At 36.8% G+C, this 20,444-nt stretch overlaps 1 protein-coding gene across 11 annotated transcripts in view; it reads left to right on the forward strand.

Annotated features, from left to right (window-relative positions):
• PPP1R9A (protein phosphatase 1 regulatory subunit 9A) overlaps nt 1-20,444 on the forward strand; it is a 337,367-nt gene that overhangs the window by 156,366 nt on the left and 160,557 nt on the right. For all 11 annotated transcript variants that reach the window (XM_057504534.1, XM_036894441.2, XM_036894440.2 and 8 more), the window contains one exon: nt 20,153-20,285. Coding sequence is in view for 10 of the 11 variants with exons in the window: in XM_036894441.2 (XP_036750336.2) it covers nt 20,153-20,285 (133 nt within the window). In the remaining variant the exon portion in view is untranslated. The remainder of the gene's footprint in view (nt 1-20,152; nt 20,286-20,444) is intronic.

Consider the following 20,444-nt stretch of genomic DNA (forward strand, 5'->3'; position numbering starts at 1 on the left):
GGCTGTAGGAACTTTCATTTTCCCCACATGACCCATTACAGTTGCAGTACATATGTGCGTGTGTGCATGTGTGTGCTGTTTATTCTGTATAAGGGTGCTTATTTTATATTTTACTTCCTCTACTAAAGCAATATGGCATGTGGGAAAGTGCATGAGCTTTTGATTCACCCAGACCTGGACTTGCTTTCAGTTGTCACTTATATATTTTCCAAGTATCATTGGGCAAACTGCCTGTCATCTATGAATCTGAAGTCCACTGATCTGCTAAATAAGACCATTATGAGATTTAAATAAGACACTTAACTCAGAAAAGTCACTCAATGATAGATTTCTCTTTCTCTTTCTCATCTCCTCTATACCACCTTCTTGTCGTTTCTCTGTTCAGGTAGTTTTGAGTAAAACTGAAGTCAGCATTTTGCCTGTAAGTGGAGTGGCTTGGTTCTCTTCATGTTCTACCTAATGGTCACTGTTGAAATCTTCTTGTCAATTCTTATGGTGGTGGCTGATTGACATGCATTTCCATTATGTGTAGTGAGAAAGGAGTGAAAAAGCTAGCAAAGGAATAGCAGCAACCACCAGAGAACTGTTTCTGTCCTTGTCTGATCCTACTTTTTCACTAAGAGCTGGCTCCCTGTGCCCTTTTATGGTGTCTGTAGCTGCTGCCTGCATTTGGTGCCCTAACTGCCCGAGCTTGTAGAGGGAGCCGCAGGGTAGATCAGACAGTGAGCGAAATTCCTGTACTCACTCCCATTGCGAGCTTATCTGGAAAACTCCAACAACCACTTGAGTGAATGAACAGAGAGCCTATTCAAGGGAACCTGAGTTACAGGATCTCCAGAAGAACTGCATTTATCAGGCGGTCTCCCTTACAAGGTGCTTCTGCCGACAACCGTCTGTGCAGTAGGCATCTTGTGTCAAGCAAAGTGCCAAGGGGTGGAGATGCAGTAGCAAGGGAATAAGGCAGTAGTCTTGGATTGAAGATGCCAGATCATGATAAGATTTTTTAATTTTTTTAATTTTTAATTTTTAATTTTTTTTTATTGAAGGGTAGTTGACAACAGTATTACATTACATTAGTTTCAGGTGTACAACACAGTGATTCAACATTTATATACATGATAATTCTAGGTACCAGCTATCACCATACCAAGTTGTTACAATATTTTGACTATATTCCTTATGCTATACATTACATCCCGGTTACTTATTTATTTTACAATTGGAAGTGTGTTTATATATATATATATATATATATATTTTGTGAGGGCATCTCTCATATTTATTGATCAAATAGTTGTTAACAACAATAAATTTCTGTATAGGGGGGTCAATACTCAATGCACAATCATTAATCTACCCCAAGCCTAATTTTCGTCAGTCTCCAATCTTCTGATGCATAATGAACAAATTCTTACATGGAGTACAAATTCTTACATAGTGAATAAGTTACATGGTGAACAGTGCAAGGGCAGTCATCACAGAAGCTTTCGGTTTTGTTCATGCATTATGAATTATACACAGTCAGTTCAAATATGAATATTCATTTGATTTTTAAACTTGATTTATATGTGGATACCACATTTCTCTATTATTATTATTTTTAATAAAATGCTGAAGTGGTAGGTAGATACGAGATAAAGGTAGAAAACAGAGTTTAGTGTTGTAAGAGAGCAAATGTAGATGATCAGGTGTGTGCCTGTAGACTATGTGTTAATCCGAGCTAGACGAGGGCAATAAACATCCATGTATGCAGAAGATTTCTCTCAGAACATGAGGGGGGAGGTTCTAAGCCTCACCTCTGCTGCTCCCCATTTTCTCACCAGATGGCCCCCTGCGACTGTGCCTGTCTTAGGTTGTTCCTCCCTTGAGGAATCTTACCCGTCTCTGGCTAACCAGTCATCTTCCGGGGCCATACAGGGAAATGTTAAGTTGGTACGTGAGAGAGAAGCCTTATTGTTTGAAAAGGTTAGCTTTTTACTTCTTTGCATATTTATCATGATAAGATTTAAACACATACAATATTACTAACACATGAAAGGCAAGTACTGAATGATTTGGAGGACGCAAGGAGTTCTGGAGAAGAAGGAAGTGATGGAATATGGGAGGATATTGCCATAATGAGGATACAAAATGTTCAAGAAATTGAGTCCTGTATTCTGAAACAGTGGTTTTTGTTTCTTCCAAAGAGAAAGGGTGAGGCACAATTCTCCTTTGTATTCAACTCTGCTTCTAATTGCTTCTGCTATGTCAGGTTGATCTGCAAGAGGCAGATGGGAGTTTGAGTACATCAAATTTAGGACATAGGACACACATGTCTACCCCCCTGATGTTCATATGGCAAGTGGAGATGACATGGGAACAGAATTTGGCAAACTTGAGCTCTTACACACTGGATTTTTGTGTTTTTTTGACTTGGGAGAGGACAGGAACCAGTGGATGGTATCTCTCATGGGACGACTTTCATGACCAGAAGGCAAAGCTGTAAAAGTGACTGCTGGTCTTAATCAGCAACTCTGCCATAGCTGTGGGACAGTGGGGCCTACCTGACCCCTTATCACTTAGGAATAGATGCTGCACTCCAGACTATAAAGGGAGCTAACTACTTTCACATATTTACATATTTAGATCCACTGTCTAGCTACAATTGAAATAGTTTTAAATTCCTCCTGCCCACTCCTCATTTCAACCAGAGAACCTCATATTAGAAATTATTCTGTCAAATGATACATTTTCTTAACCAATGAAGCTAATTACCCTTGACTACCATATTCCTACCAATATACTTTATATATTAGCATTTCAAAAAACGTTAAAAAAAACCCTATCAGTTCTATCAAACTGACTTACTTTGTCAGTCACACTAAACTGACCAAAAAGGGGGCAGTATAAAATTTCTTCCTAGGAGCTAATTGACCTTTAAAAAAGGAGGATAGTGGTCTTTATTTATTTATTTTTTGTATTTTGTATAACAATAGGTTATAAAATTAAGTTTAATAATATTCATTCTTTGGTAGCATTTGATCCCTGACATAAATAATCTTTAAGAACATATTAAGTCATCTCTTCTAGATTACAACCTTGCAAATTATGCTAACTGGGTATTATAACAGGTTTATTTGGCTAATGGATTACCACTAAAGATCATCCCCAAGTCTGCACATGTGAAGACTTCTTTGTTTTAAAGCTGTAAGTTTTATTATAAAACTTTTCATCATTGGGATTCCCTTTCACCTTTTGAAGCTGACTTTTCCTTTGTTCAGAAACGGCTGTGATTTAAGATATCATCCATATATAAGTCACTGACAATTTTAGAAAATTGTCTTTTAAGACACTGTACTGTTAACACCAGGTGATATTGTGGTAAATGTTTCACAATGTATATGTCAAAACATCATGTTGTTAGAAAGAATTTCTATTTGTAATTTATACCTCAGTAAAGCTGGAAGGAAAAAAACAAAACCAGTAGGTGATAGAAAGATAAATAAGACTACCCCACCCCTGGAGAGGGGTCAATTAATTGGAATAGAAAATATGGTCATAGATAAGTATAATTTATAGCAGAATGTGATAAATTCTACAGGAGAGACCCCAAATAGATGAAAGTTTTCCAAAATTGTAACAAAGTAGTAACAACTTTTGCACATAGAGTGAGTGAAAAGAAGTAGCACAAGGTAGATGCTGGCAATGTGAGTTGGAGTCACATCTTGGAGAACTTTGATGTCCTAAAATATTTAAACTTTATTCTGGAGGGGTTAGAGAACCTTAGGTCTTTTTTTTTTTAATTTTGGTATCATTAATCTGCAATTACATGAGGAACATTATGTGTACTAGACTCCCCCCATCACCAAGTCCCCGCCACATACCCCATTACAGTCTCTGTCCATCAGTGTAGTAAGATGCTATAGAGTCACTACTTGTCTTCTCTGTGTTGTACAGCCCTCCCCGTGCCCCACCCCTCATTATACATGCTAATCTTAATGCCTCCTTTATCCCCCCCTGCCCCACCTTATGCCTCCCTTCCCACCCATCCTTCCCAGTCCCTTTCCCTTTGGTAACTGTTAGTCCATTCTTGGGTTCTGTGAGTCTGCTGCTGTTTTGCTCCTTCAGTTTTTTTCTTTGTTCATATACTTCACAGATGAGTGAAATCATTTGATACTTGTCTTTCTGCTAGTTTATCGTTAGTGTAGAGGAATGCAACAGGTTTCTGTGTATTAAGTTTGTATCCTGCAACTTTGCTGGTATTTGTTCTAGTAGTTTTGGAGTGGAGTCTTTAGGGTTTTTTATGTACAATATCATGTCATCTGCAAATAGTGACAGTTTGACTTCTTCTTTACCAATCTGGATTCCTTGTATTTCTTTGTTTGGTCTGATTGCTGTGGCTAGGACCTCCAGTACTATGTTGAATAACAGTGGGGAGAGTGGGCAACCCTGTCTTTTCCTGATCTCAGAGGAAAAGCTTTCAGCTTCTCGCTGTTAAGTACGATGTTGGCTGTGGATTTGTCATATATGGCCTTTATTATGCTAAGGTACTTGCCCTCTATATCCATTTTGGTGAGAGTTTTTATCATGAATGGATGTTGAATTTTGTCGAATGCTTTTTCAGCATCTATGGAGATGATCATGTGGTTTTTGTCATTCTTTATGTTAATGTGGTGGATGATGTTGATAGATTTTCTTATGTTGTATCATCCTTGCATCCCTGAGATGAATCCCACTTGATCATGGTGTATGATCTTCTTGATGTATTTTTGAATTTGGTTTGCTAATATTTTGTTGAGTATTTTTGCATCTACGTTCATCAGGGATATTGGTCTGTAATTTTCTTTTTTTTGTGGGGTGTTTGCATGGTTTTGGTATTAGAGTGATGCTGGCTTCATAGAATGAGTTTGGAAGTATTCCCTCCTCTTCTATTTTTTGGAAAACTTTAAGGAGAATGGGTATTATGTGTTCTCTATATGTCTGATAAAATTCAGCAGTAAATCCATCTGGCCCAGGGGTTTTGTTCTTGGGTAGTTTTTTGATTACCGATTGAATTTCGTTGCTGTTAATTGGTCTGTTTAGATTTTCTGTTTCTTCCTTGGTCAGTCTTGGAAGGTTGTATTTTTCTAAGAAGTTGTCCATTTCCTCTAGGTTTTCCAGTTTGTTAGCATATAGATTCTCATAGTATTCTCTAATGATTCTTTGTATTTCTGTGGGTCCATCATGATTTTTCCTTTCTCATTTCTGATACTGTTTATGTGTATAGATTATCTTTTTCTCTTAATAAGTCTGGCTAGGGGTTTATCTATTTTGTTTATTTTCTCAAAGAACCAGCTCTTGGTTTCATTGATTTTTTCTACTGTTTTATTCTTCTCAATTTTATTTATTTCTTCTCTGATTTTTATTATGTCCCTCCTGCTGCTGACATTGGGCCTCATTTGTTCTTCTTTTTCCAATCTCAATAATTGTGACTTTAGGCTATTCATTTGGGATTGTTCTTCCTTCTTTAAATAGGCCTGGATTGCTATATACTTTCCTCTTAGAACTGCCTTCAATGCATCCCTCAGAAGTTGGGGCTTTGTGCTGTTGTTGTCATTTGTCTCCATATATTGCTTGATCTCTATTTAAATTTGGTCATTGAGCCACTGATTATTTAGGAGCATGTTGTTAAGCCTCCATTGTTTGTGAGCCTTTTTGTTTTCTTTGTATAATTTATTTTTAGTTTTATACCGTTGTGGTTTGTGAAGTTGGTTGGTAGAATTTCAATCTTTTTGAATTTACTGAGTCTCTTTTTCTGGCCTCTAGTATGTGTTCTATTCTTGAAAATGTTGCATGTGCACTTGAAAAGAATGTGTACCCTGCTGTTTTTGGGTATAAAGTTCTGTAGATGTCTGGTAGGTCCATCTGTTCTAGTGTTTTGTTCAGTGCCTGTGTGTCCTTACTTATTTTCTGTCTGGTGGATCTGTCCTTTGAAGTGAGTGGTGTGTTGAAGTCTCCTAGAACAAATGCAGTGCATTCTATTTCCTCCTTTAATTCTGTTAGTATTTCTTTCACATATGTTGGTGCTCCTTTATTGGGTGCATATATGTTTATAATGGTTATATTCTCTTGTTGGACTGACCCCTTTATCATTATGTATTGTTCTTTATCTCTTGTTACTTTCTTTGTTTTGAAGTCTGTTTTGTCTGATACTAGTACTGCAACACCTGCTTTTTTCTCTCTGTTGTTTGCATGAAATATCTTTTTCCATCCCTTGACTTTTAGTCTGTGTGTGTCTTTGGATTTGAGGTGAGTCTCTTGTAAGCAGCATAGAGATGGGTCTTGCTTTTTTATCCATTCTATTACTCTGTGTCTTTTAATTGGTGCATTCAGTCCATTTACATTTAGGGTGATTATTTAAAGATATATACTTATTGCCATTGCAGGCTTTAGATTCGTGGTTACCAAAGGTTCAAGGGTAGCTTCTTTACTATCTAATCATCTAACTTAACTTGCTTATTAAGCTATTATAAATACAGTCTGATGATTCTTTATTTCTCTCCCTTCTTATTCCTCCTCCTCATTCTTTGTATTTTAGGTGTTTTAATCTGTACTCTTTTGTGTTTCCTTTGACTGCTTTTATGCATAGTTGATTTTATTTTTTGCCTTTAGTTAGTATTTGGTTGGTCTCCTTTCTTTGGTGTGATTTATTTTCCTCTGGTGACATCTATTTAGCCTTAGTAGTGCTCCCATTTAGAGCAGTCCCTTTAAAATATCCTGTAGAGGTGGTTTGTGGGAGGCAAATTCCCTCAACTTAGCCCAGAGCCCTGCGGGGAGTGGACGGTGCACCCGGTGTGCTCTCCTGTGAGAACCGTGCCCCTTCGCACCTTTCCCTGGTGTCCTCTGCCTGCGCCGGGCAGCTGCTCACCGGTGGCTGCATTTGGATCTGGCCTGGTTGGCCACGCGGCGGGAGGAGACTCTGGGCAGCTGATGTGGGCGTGGCTGCTCCCAGGCTGCTCTGCCAGGGCTGTGCAGGAGGGCAAATGAACTGCAGGCTGTTTATCACCATGAAAGGCTTCAGAGCTGCTCTGCCTCCCAGGGGGTTAGGGCGCCTGAAGTTCCCTGGGATTCCCAGCTGCTAAGCTGAGTGTCCTGGGATGATTCCATCCAGCTGTGAAGCACCTGTCCCTTTAAGACTTTCAAAAAGCACTCGCTTTTCTTTTGTCCCAGGGGAGTCTGCTTTGGGCAAACCACTTGCAGATTTTACTTTTCCATTTCCCTAATATCCAGCACACCATGCACTGTGTGTCTGCACTCCCAGTGTGAATGACTAGGGCTGGGTATTTAGCAGTCCTGGGCTCCCTCTCCCTCCCTGCTCTGACTCCTTTCCTCCTGCTGGAGAACTGGGGTGGGGGAGGCGCTCGGGTCCTGCCAGGCCGTGGCTTGTTTCTTACCCCCTTTGTGAGAAGCTGCATTCTTGCAGATGTAGATGTAGCCTGGCTGTTGTACTGTATCCTCTGGTCTCTCTGTTAGGCGTAGTTTTACTTGTTGTATTTTCAAAAATATATATGGTTTTGGGAGGAGATTTCTGCTGCCCTACTCACACCACCATCTTCCCAAAAATCCCTTAGGTCATTTTTTAAAGCGTCCTCCCCAGTCCAATCCCATCAGATAGTAATACTTGATTATATATGGACTTGGAAAGTACAGAAAAGGTGTGCAGAAGAAATGTGAAATCACTCATAAATTCACTCTCCCTTTTTGTTCCTACCACACTCCCATCTCCCAGTTCTGCTCCTGACCACAGTGACAGGATTAAAATGGTACTTAGGTGTGGTGTGTAATAAGCTGTAGGTGAGTAGAATGCAATCAGTACATTGCAGGATGTTTTCATTCTTAGGGATCTGATCAGCTGGGGAGCAGGAAGGAATGAGAATGATAATCCATTTAAAGATAGAATCATCAGGAGATTTGACTAATGTTTTAAGAGGGTGGGAAGGAGGAGAAAGATTTGTTGCATGACTGACTGCCTTTTCAAGCCCACATGACCAAAAGAATCCAGTTGTCATCAAATGGAGGAGATCTTACAGGAGGCAGAGGATGGGAAATGCTACAGTTTTGCTTTGGGGCACTTTGACTTTGAGGTGCTGTGAAGGCATCAAATGGGTCCAGAAGTGTGGACTCTGCATGGAGTCAGGACCCATGTGGCAGTGATTGTTTCATCCTCTACTCTGTTTACAGAACATTCACTGATTTCTAACAAATTAACTATTTAGCTTTGCTGACATCATCTTTTGTTTGGACAGTTTCTGAGGTTGTGGAGAAAATTTATTTAAGAAGCATAGTGGTTAGCACAGTATTTACAAAACCATTATTTCTGTTACCACATATACGAGGTCAAAGTTACTGTGATTTAAGGGTTGGTGATCCCCAATTTGACCATTAATCCTAGGATAATGGAAGTGATGGCAACTTTCACTTCAGACACACCAAGAATAATGTGACAGCCCTGTCATTCATGTTTTGACAAAGATTGCCTGTTATTTTGTTTCCTGTAAAGCATTCCTGCCATTTAGTTTTTGCCTATTAATAAGGGACACCCTACTTGTAGATTTAGCATATGTTGACATTTTCAGTGATGATCCAGAATTGCTGAATTACATTTGACTATAGTTCTTAGAGAAGCCTGAGTGGAAGGGACAATTTATTTAAAACAAAGTCGGGTCTTTCCTGCTTTGTGGGGTAATGTGACTAATTTAACATTGGATGACAGCTGCCTAGAATGTAGCAAACTTCCTTTTGCATCTAGTGTTAGGTTTACAATCTTAGACTTGAACCATGGGATCAGGGTCTTCAGCAGGAGATTATGTCTGGCCTCAGCTTGCAAAGTTTAAAAATTAAGCGTATTTTACCCCTGATCTTTACAAAAATTAAAAATTTCAGTTGGCTATTAGGTCTCAGTGGGTGCTAGAAATGCTTGCTAAAACGAGTTTTTCAGCTCTGTCAGCAGTGAACCTCTTTGATATTTTAGAAAATTATTTTTTATTTTCATTATTTGACCTTTGTTTTCATTATTTGACTCCCCACCCCCATAACTGGTGATAAAGCTTTAATATGAATTTTCTCTTCCAGAGACCAGCATGCTACTTAAGTGCAGAATTTTAGATAGGCCTTTAGCTTGCATGATTTCTACATAATTTCACTCCAGAAATGTTACAAATATATTCATCAAAGAGGGGTCTTTATTGCTGTTGTCACTTACATGCCTGTGTTGTGTTAGGTGACCTCAGCAGAGGAACTTGAGTTCTCAGTACCTGAGTTTACTCACCTTCCTTCTGAGGCTGATTGTGTCTCTGCTATTTTTCCTTCCCAGCCCCTGTTCAAGGGCAGTGTGCCCACATCCTGCCTTTCTGCTGCTGTTGTGCAAGTGACTGGCCACATCTCTAGGGGCACTTTGGGGAAAATCTTGTAGTACCTTGAGGGCCTAGGCTCCTGCTAATTCCCCCAGAAGGAGGGAAGATAGTGGATTCTTAGAGCTTCTAGTTCATCTCTCTCTTCTGATTCTGGTCTCTTCTAATCCTTTTCATAAACTCCCATTCTCTTTGAGGGCTGGAACATGTGAATTTTATTCCCACACAATGGTCTTGTGTCACAAAGCTCTCCCTACAAACTTTTGTCCCATCTCTTACCATACACTGGTCCAACTTTGGCTATATCAAATTATGTCCAGTTCCATAATTCTGTTCTCTGTTATTCCTGTCTTGCACATACTGCTCTTTCTCCCAGAATGCCTTCCACATACCTTCCTTTCCCCACTTATTATTTGTTGATACTAACCTGAGCTGGCTGAAGTCTGTGCTTTTAGGATCTCTAGAAATCCTTCCTTGTTCCCCTCCTCTTGCCAGCAGGCTTAGAGGTCTCCACTGTGCCTTTCCATAGCATTGTCCTCATCGCTGAGGTTACTGTCACAGTTCTGAGATGAACATGGTTATACCAGTACTGACCTTGGTGTCAACACCTAAGCCGGTGCTCAGTAAGAATTGGAAGTGACAATCAGTGGCTCAAGAATGATAGAAAGTGTGAAGGGTAATTATTTTTGTGTGCTGTCATCCTTCATGGGCTCAATAGCTTGAGACATTTGCATTGCCTATTTTGTACTTAGATTAGGATATAAACTAAATGGGAATTCTCTCATGGATTAGGATGTTGAAAAAGTTATTTCTTAAGTGTACTGTTTCTTTGGTTTCTAAATCATAACCATTTTATATCGAGACATGGTACATGCACATGTGTGTGTGTACTTGAAACTGAAACTGTTAAAGGATATTGCATCTCTTACTTCTCGTAATGAACACCCATGCTTTTGGGTCTATTCTTTTCCAGTTAATTTTTCTCACTGTTGTTCATGACCCATCAAATTGATTTCACAACTCCATATATGTCTCCAATTACCGTATTTTGTCCTGTGATGAAGACTTGAAGGGTTGGTGTATCAATCAGAGTTCAACCAGTAGAAGATACATGTTAAGAGATTTATTGCCAGGACTTGGCTTACACAGCTGTTGGAAGTTGGTATGCAAGTCTGCAACCTGCAGAGGCACGCTTCAGAGTGGAAGGAGGGTGGGCTTTGCAATAGGCTAAAGCTGCTGTCCAGAGGCAGAACTTCTTCCTCCAGGAAGTCTTAGCTCTGTCCTTAAGGTCTTTCAATGGATTGAAACAGACCCTTCCCCCAGATTATCTAGGGTGATCTCCTTTACTTAAAAGACAACTGATTTGGGGCTTGAATCATATCTACCAAATACCTCACAGTGACATCTCGACTAGTGTTTGAATAGATACCTGGAGACTGTAGCCTAGTAAAGCTGCCACACCAGAAGACCACAAAGAGTTGGTGTGAGAAGTCTGGACTTCAACCCATTTTATCTAAGGAGTTGGGGTCTATTTTAGTTCACCCACCACTAGGGTACTTTACATCACATTCCTTTCCTCTGCTTTACTAAAGTTAACCTTCTGGAGATCTTCAAGCACTTACTTGTCTGGTGATTCAGTCTCTCATCCATGTTTTTGAAATTTCTTCCACCACTCTGGGTGAATGCACAATTTCTGCAAGTTTAATAGAATTCCTTATGCTAGGAGCCTTTCTGCCTTTAACCCACACTGTTACTTCTGAAGATCTAAACAAATGGTCAAGTTCCCTTCAAAGCTGTTTTATTCTGTTACCAGGCAAAATTTTGGGCCCAGGGTGCTCTTTCCTCAGTGTTTAGCATCTAATTCTCATGATACCTCTCAGCCTTCCCATCAGATGTGCTGTCATGCCTGGGGGCTTCGCATGGAGGAATGTAAATATCTATACCTGAGGAACTTCTTTGCCTCACTTTCCTTCCCCAGCCTCAAGAGAAACTCTCAAACCCTCTTTGGTATGGCCAGCCTCCTCTTTTTCCTCCTTAACCTCACCACGCACACATGCTGTAGAATGCCCCTCCAGCTCTTTTCTTATTTAGACAATTCAGAACAATCTCCTTATCCTGGGCCTTTAGAAACACAGTGCTGGCACCAGTAGTGAAAGAAGAAGCAAATACCAAATGCTAAGACAAATGCTAGAACAGACTCTGAATTAGTAATGGATCCTGTTGCATCTGTACAGGAGTATGAACTTCTGTGAATGAGAAGCCAGTTATTTCTTTTAGTAGATTATCCCATCCTCCCAATACAAGGTGCCAATTGGTGCTAATTAGTTCAGTTTTTCTGTGATGAAGACACCTGTCCAGTAGGAACTGGAATAAGGCCACCAATTTATTTCATGCTGGCCACCAGTTGTCACTTTGTAAAGCATATGTCTCCAATTTAAACTTCAAGTCTGGCTAAGCTGAAAGAGAACATTGCTAATTTCTCATGGATGTGTTTGTTTATAATAATTTGAAAAATTCTGTGAAAAACATGAACATCAGTGGAATCATCCAGTTTTCTGTTAAACTGTCTACTGGAAAAACTCACTAATTTGGGCTTTACTGTCTTAGAATTTATCCAAATTTATAATGAGCTAAGTTTATGATGGAATTTCCTCTTGATTTCTTTGATGGTGTGGACTGTTTTTGATATTAAACTTACTTTTGAAAGTTTTCAAATACTTTAATGACATATTTGCATATAAATACTAACTATAATTGAATGCTATCTTGTCAACATGAGGAAACATAGCACCTTCTAATTTTTTTATTTCATTGATTTTTTTCTGTACATGTGACCCTAATAAAACTGCTTATTTTGAAAAATTTTTTCATTAAGTCTTCATACAGTATTTGTCTTTCTCCACTTGGCTTATTACAAATACATGATTTCACTTATTATGGAATATAAAAACAAAGCAAAACAGAATGAACAAAACAGGAGTAGACTCATAGACACTGATAAGTGACTGGTGGTTACCGTGGGAAAGGAGCTGGGGGGTGGGAAAGGAGGGTGAGGTGAGTAAAGGGGCACAAAAATTCTCAATCATAATATAAGTTGGTCATAAGAATGGAAGTGAAGCATGGAGAATATAGTCAATGATTCTGTAGCATCTTTCTATGTTGACAGTAACTACAGTAGTGGGGGGTGAGGATTTAATAATATAGATAGCTGTTGAACCACTGTGTTGTATATAGGAAATCAATATAAGATTATATATTAATGATGCTTCAGTTAAAAAAAAAGAATAAATAATCTATTAAATAAATAAAACCTTCATATATATAACATATTTCCATAGAATGAACCACAGCTATTCTAAATTTGAAGAGTTTACATCTCCTGTGTTTTGGTTGTAATTATCTACAACTATAAAGTGGTTGGTGCCATTGACAATACAAAAAATTTATATTTGATTTTATCATGTATTTTACATACCTTCCATGAATATGCCTGGGAAAAATCACTATCAGGATATGATTATCTTCTTCAGATGTCAAGAGACTAGTTTTGGAGCCAGAGTATATTCTATTTTAAGGGCTTTGTGATGGTTAATTTTATGTGTCAACTTGGCTGGACCATGGTGTCCATATGTTTAGTCAAACAGTTATTTTAGATGTCTCTGCGAGGATTTTAAATGAGATTAGCATTTCAGTTGGTAGCCTTTGAATAAAGCAGACTGACCTTTCTAATGAGAGTTGGCCTCATCCAAATTGAAGGCCTTAATAGTAAAAGACTGTCCTCTCCTGAAAAAGAGGGAATTTTGCCAGCAGACTTCCTTTGGACTTAAACTGCTACATTAACTTTTCCGTGAGTCTCCAGGCTGCTGGCCTTCCCTTCAGATTTTAGAATTGTCAGCCTCTATATTCACATGAACTAATTCCTTAAAATAAGTCTAGTTTAATACAAGTACAAATATATGTATATTTTATACATATATATATATATATATATATATATATATATATAAATACACACACCCTGTTGGTTGTTTCTCTGGAGAAGCCTGACAAATAACTTCTTTGTATTGCATTTTGAACTAGCCTGTTCTCTGTCTCCCATTATGTAGAGTGTTTGTTTTTTAGTTATCCATGTTTAAGTATGCATAAAGAACTTCCTGTTCTTTAGTTATCCATGAAAACACTAGGCTTATAATTAGTGAACTATACCTCTTGTCCTTATAGACTGTCTTCATTAATCACCTTTAAATATACTATATATGTTGTTCTCTGAGCTTCAGATTTCTCCTATAAATTATGAAAAGTGAGCGCTCTCTTTATTTTTTTCTCCCTTACTTAGGGGATCAGTTGGTGCAAGAATTAAAGATAATTTGTATAAAGTTTTTTATTGTCTGTAATTTACTTCCAACTACTTCAGCAGATATACATATATATATACTATATATCTCACAATATTTATGGGTGTAACTTTGTCTTAAGAGCCTTCTCATTCCAGGTACACCAATCACTAACCCTTACTCTTGAATTAGTTAGTATTTGAAAAGACACTAATTAGAAGTCTACAGTCCAGAGATGAATACTTTAAATCTGCACAAGAAGGTTTATTACTGTTGAGGAAGTAGTGGATAATTGGTAAAATGAATGATGCTGAAGGTAAGTGGATTGACCTTAGAAATATTTTGTCAATGGATTTTGAGCCAGGCAAGGGCAACGAACATCTTCTGTAGTAACACCTAATTAGTTGTCATTTGGTCCTGTTTTCTGATATATAGGATTCTGTTGAGTGATCGATTAGAAGGTTAGACACATCCTACTATAGAATGTTGTCACGACTGCTTCAAGTGCACCTTCATGCAGGTTACTTGCCAGAGTAATTTAAGGACAGAAATCTGGGGCTTTACTCAGTTTACAAGGCAGAGCTTTAGGTCTGTTTTCACCTTCCTGCTCATCAATGTTTTTATGTATGGCAGAAAGCCCTCACCTGTTTATAATCTTAGGAAACTACCAGTATGTATCTCCAAATGCCTGATAATTGTGAATTCCAACTTGGCTTATATTAGTCTACAAGAACCTAACGTACTCCTTGGCACATGCTAGGCAGTCAAGAAACTATAATTCTTACTATCATAAATCAGTGAATTGGCCTGGGTTCTGGGGGAAGAAAAGGAAAGCTGAAGTTATGCACTGTTCTAAGGCTGTCAGGATCCTCTTTTTTGAGGATGGCTTATTGCCAAATTTGTTTTTAAAACTTTTAAGATATGCACTGTCTTTTCCATGCTTTCTCTTAGTTTCAGAGTCTCCTTAGCAGAGTCACTAAAACCATGTGAAGGTGAGTTAGAGTTCTGCCAAAGACGTGGGGCCTGTTTGTGGAAGCATGTGAATCTTTGGCTCATCTCCAGGCGCACACTGGGCCAAGCCATCATCTGAAACACAGCATGCTAGAATCTGGAACATTTTACGTCTTTGATGTGTCAGGAAGATGAAGCGGAATCCAGATGACAGGTAGAACTGAGACCTTATGGAAGCATTGAGGAAGGTTCCTTACAGTCAATATTTACAGAAAATTCTGAATTTATTTTGTCCTGCATTGATTAAAGAAAATGTGTCATAAGGAAGTAAAGGAAATGTGTTTTTTTTCCCTTATTGTTGAGAAGTTTGGAAGTGTTGCTGTTGTTATGAAAAAGTGTTGTAGCTCAAACTAACAAATGTGAAAAAAGAATGATTCTAACTGAACTCTTACAATAAGTTAATTTTAACTTTGTTTTTCATAGGGGGTTGCTGGGTCAGAAATGTCACCGCTAACTGTATTTGTAAACTTGTTACCCCTAAACGCCTGCCTCTGCTGTGAAGCAAGCGATGAGGTCTTGTTTTCTTTGATCAAGGAACAGAATATGACTTGCTGGCTCTGAAACAAGAAGTCTTAACTTTAAACATCCTTTTGTTTGCTTTTCTCAGTGAAATAGCACAGGAACAATATGAAGGTGACTGAACTATATGTATATTGTGGTGTTAAATATTAGGGCCCCAGAAGCTTTTGACCTTCAAAGAGTTTTTTTGTGTGTATGTGCATGTGTCGCATTAATATCGATTGGGTTGTAATTATTATTTGATTAATTAACTATCCATATTTTTGCAAAACAATTATTGTAATATAAATAAAAATGATAGAACTATTGTAAGAAGTTTTAAAGAATCAAGACCATAGTGATGAAAGGGGGAATATTTACCTAGGTCAGCTTTCCTTTCAACCCTGAGGTGCTTCCTGGTCGAGGCAAAACAAAGCAGGGCAGGTGATGAGCCACTGTGTAATGAAAATGCATTGCTCTGGACACAGGTCAGGAGTGTGGCAGGCCAGTCTGCCTTATACTATCAAATTAGTTATGTAGATGTTTGTCAAGGGAATTAAACATCATTGTAGATGAAATATTCAAAACTTATTTATAAACAAGAGTATGAGATGAATACTGGGGAAATACTGTTGTCTGTTATATTAACCCAGGGAAGCTTTCCCTCCCCAACCACAGTGAACCAAGCATGATTACCTAATTTCATTTTCACAAGAACTTTATGGGGTAGGTATTATTATTATAATAGCCATTTTGTAAATAAGGAAACTGAGGCTTAAAGAGGTTTTACAATTTGGCAAGCTAAAGAATTTAGGAGGTCTTTAAATTAGATTAAAATTGGGATCATACCAACTGGGAAGATAAATAGGTAGGTAAGTAGGTAGGTAGGTAGGTAGAAAAATAGATCTTTAAATTAGATTAAAATTAGGATAATACCAATAGGGAATATAGATGTAGATATATCTGCTGTGTGCTTTTTTGGTTTAATAATGTATGTATTTCAGAGCCTTTGATGTCAGCAGAGATAGAGCTTTTTAATCATTGCATAAAATTACATGTTTGTATATATTATAATTTAGTAAGGCATTTTTTCTTTCACTGGACATGTAGGTAATTTCCCATTTTTGGGTATTACAAATAAGGCTATAATGAACCTCCCTGGCATACATCTTTGTGCAGTTTTGGAAGTATCTCTGTAAATACATAGATGTAGCATTGTTAAGTCAAAGGCATTTACATTTAAAATCTTGACAGCCATTCTCAAATGACGCTTTTTTGTTCTTGCTTTTCCAAGAGTATTTCTTTTCTCATATCCTCACAAACAGTGGATATTGCTTTGCAGACTTTTTTTTTAAACCATTCTTATGGATGAACATGGTATTGCCTTGTTGTAATTTACACTTGCTTAATTTTAAGATTTAATGAAGTTGAGCATCTTTTACATCATTTATTGAACATTAATATTTCTTCATTGAATTCTGAATTTCCTTTCCTTTTCCCTACTTATTTATGCAGTTGCCTGAGTGGATAAAGCCCTTTATATATTATCCATATTCCTATTTCATCTTGATATTTGGCAATGTTTTCTCCTAATACTTGACTTTTCTTACAACTTTTTTGTGGTATATTTAGTTGTCTAGGAGTTTGTAGCTTTGATTTTTAATCAAATAGTTTATTCATTTCCTCTAGAATTTCTAGGATTTTGCTTTTTAAGAAGGTTCTCTCTAGCCTATTAAATGTTGTCCCATGTTTTCTTTTAGCACTTTTCATAATTTATATTTTTTTGTCCTTAACTAATCTGAATTTGACTTTTGTTAATGATATGAAGATGGAGATCTCATTCTTTCCCTTCTATTTATGGAATAGATCACCCTAATTAATTTGAATAGAAACATAAAGGAGTAGAACAAAAGACAGTGAAAAACTAGGTCTACCATGGGGCCAAAACTACATCGCCTTAATAAGTGAAGTTTTAGCATATGTTTTGATATATAATAAAGTCTATTTCCATCCTTATTATTCTTTTTCAAATGACTTGTTAGTTTCCATGAAAACTGTGAGTGGAATTTTAATTTGATAGCTCATAATTCATAAATTGGGGCAAACTGACATTTACCATAATTTAGGAGCATACATGTCTTGAAAATAGTGAAGATTGTAGTACAGAAACATGGTATGGTATGGCATTACACTTATACAAGGTTATTTATGTTTTTCAGTTGAGTTTTATAGAGACGGATATCCTTGAACATTAATAATCAGTAATTACTGCGTATTTTATGTTTGTGATCTATTAAACTTTCTAAAGACATTGTGGTTTTTTTGTGTATATATTTTTTATTCTGTTACTTTACTGCATTAGTTCTAATAGCTTTTCTGTTAAGCCTCTTGGATTCTCCAAGTAAACAATAGCTTAATGTGCAAATGAATTCTGGCTTTTCTTTTTCAATTATCTATAGCTTTTTTCTATGTGCCCATGTAATTTACCAGACTATGAGCAAAACTGAAGATGGGAAGTATCTTAACATTATTCTTTTCTACAGAATGAAATGGTGATATAATCATCTGATTGGTAGATGCCTCAAAAAATTATTCGGAGTATTATTTTCAAATACATACAGTCTTTTGTCTGTTTTAATTTCTGATACCCTCAAATGAACTTTATAAACCATACTGATTGGGGAAGAACATTTGATAGCAGAGTGTCTTGGGATCCTGAAAAAAGTTAGGAAGGTGTTAATTTTATTTGAAACATTTTTCTATTACATATACATGCACACACATATATACATATATACATATGTGTGTAGATATACACACACACGTATTTATTTACTCACTATGCAGTAGCAAAATTGAGCTATGATGCAGAATGAATATCATTTAAATCCTTGTTCTGCAGTCATGTACTTGGACATATTAGCAGAAGTAGACAAATGGCAAACATTACTGGAGTAATTTCTAGTCACATCTGCCAATAGTTTCCAGGACATGGAAGTTCCAGATCCATGTTTTGTGGTGTGTGTTGTTAAAGTTTCTTTCCTAGGCATGTTGTATTGTAGACCACTCCAATATCAATGTTTTCAAGAAGATATAGATAATATATATTTTTTTGTCTAGGCTTCTGTATTTGAAATTATGTTCTACCTCTCCTACACTCCAGTATCTGAATCCTTATTCTTTAAGACTTAACTTGAATATTTTCTGTATATAAAATTCTTTCTCAGGCAAATAAAAATCATCATTTGTATATTCCTCTGGTACATTAGTTACCACATTATATTTTGCTTGTTTATTTTGATTTCTGTACCACTACTCTGGTGGGATTTACTTGAGACTGTACCTTCTTCAATGTCTAGCATAACGTCTGACACAGAGTTGGTACTCTGTACATTTTTGATGAATGAATAAATGTGAATAAGTAATTAACAAAACATGTAAGGAGTGAAAAATCAAAAGGGCTATCTAAGAGAAAGTCACAAACCTACAATTTTAAGAAGAATATTAGAAGATTCTTTGGAAGTGGCATAGGAAGCTTATTTTATGAAAAGATTAATAAAAAGGTATAAACCCCATAGTTTAGAAATGTGCATTTTGATGCAGTAATGTTCATTATAGTGATAAATTTGGTAGAGACCAAGGAAGTGGTATTAGTCTATGAAAACATGTTGAAAGTCAGGAGGAAAAGCAGTATCCATTCTGGTAAAAATCCTGTAAGTCCTGTAAGTCCTGTAAGTGACAATGATTTTGAGAAGTATATACCATTAGGAACTACACTACATCTGCTTCTCTATATATAGTATATATTCCTAGTTTATGGGTCACTATATATAACATATAAGGGTTGCCAGTTTTCCAATAATCTGAATGTAAAACACACCTAGCCTAGCAGGGCCAGCTTTGTAGGCAACAGGCTAGATTTCTTTCTTCTCGACCTTCTGTTCTGACTCTACTTTTATTAGAGCATTTTATGAGTATTGAAAAGATACTTCACTCTTACATTTAAAGATTTTTGGAAATACTACAGAGTTTTGGGGGGCATAGTTAAGATTCAAGATTCTAAGTAATTGTTGAATTTAATTAAAAATGTCAGTTTTTATTATACATGTTAATTAGACTTGATAAATTATACATTTCTTTCTTTTAAATATTCTTCAGTGTGTTAAGCGAGGGATTTATACCTATTTCCAGTTACTTTTCAAATGAAACAAATATGTCAGCAGAAATAAAGAGAATCAAGTTTCTTATGGCCACACCTGAAGACAGCACTTAGCAGTCTTTTGAATGATTTAGGTCAGAAAGAAAGAGCTGGCAGTATGCTATTTGTTCTGCAGCTCTTGAGCAATATTTTGATAGTCATTTCAGAGAAAGGTCTAATGAGAATTTAATTTAAATCTACATGCAAGTAAAATGAGAGATGACAAATGAGAGCTTAACACAGCCTAGTGCAATATAGAATAGAAATCACTTTCAATGATTCTGTGCTTGGAATATAGTTATAATACTGACATACTGCAGCGCCAGGGCTTGTGCAGGTCGTAGCCTAGAACAGGTTTGGTGGGTGTTAGCTTAAGTAGCCTGAAGGTGCTTTACCTTAGTTTTATCAGGAACCAGCAGAGTATTGCACCTAATATGGAATATACTCTGATTCTATAAAAAGCAATAAATATTGCTATCCAAATAATGTATTCTGGGGCTACTGTGGTCTCCCAGTTTATTAACAGTGGTAGAATGACTCATGTTTTTTTCAAATTAGTTATTTTTATTCTGATTCAGTTTTCCTTTTCTTAACATCTCAATTGTTTTTGAAGACAAAACAGTTGTTTGGAAGAAATTTGTCATACAAATTTTTAAACTTAGTTTTGGATACTAGCAAATTTTTTAAAAATTAAGAAACCATCTTTTCTCGATTATCATCTTGTTGTTGCCCTCTTACTATAGGTTTTCAGCACATACTCTAATGAAGACTATGACAGGAGAAATGATGAAGTTGATCCTGTGGCTGCTTCAGCTGAGTATGAACTTGAAAAACGTGTAGAAAAGCTGGAACTTTTCCCAGTGGAACTAGAGAAAGGTATATGACCTTCATGATGTTTATAATATCATTATATTGCTCTATTTATAATACAGAAATGACTTTATTTTTCCTAAGTGTAGCCTTTTTTTCTAAGGATTGGATAAAGTTTTAGTGCTCATGGAGGGTGTTATGTGTTAATCTCCAAAAAAAATAATA

This window comes from Manis pentadactyla, chromosome 7, assembly GCF_030020395.1.
Source record: "Manis pentadactyla isolate mManPen7 chromosome 7, mManPen7.hap1, whole genome shotgun sequence".
Taxonomy (NCBI): domain Eukaryota; kingdom Metazoa; phylum Chordata; class Mammalia; order Pholidota; family Manidae; genus Manis; species Manis pentadactyla.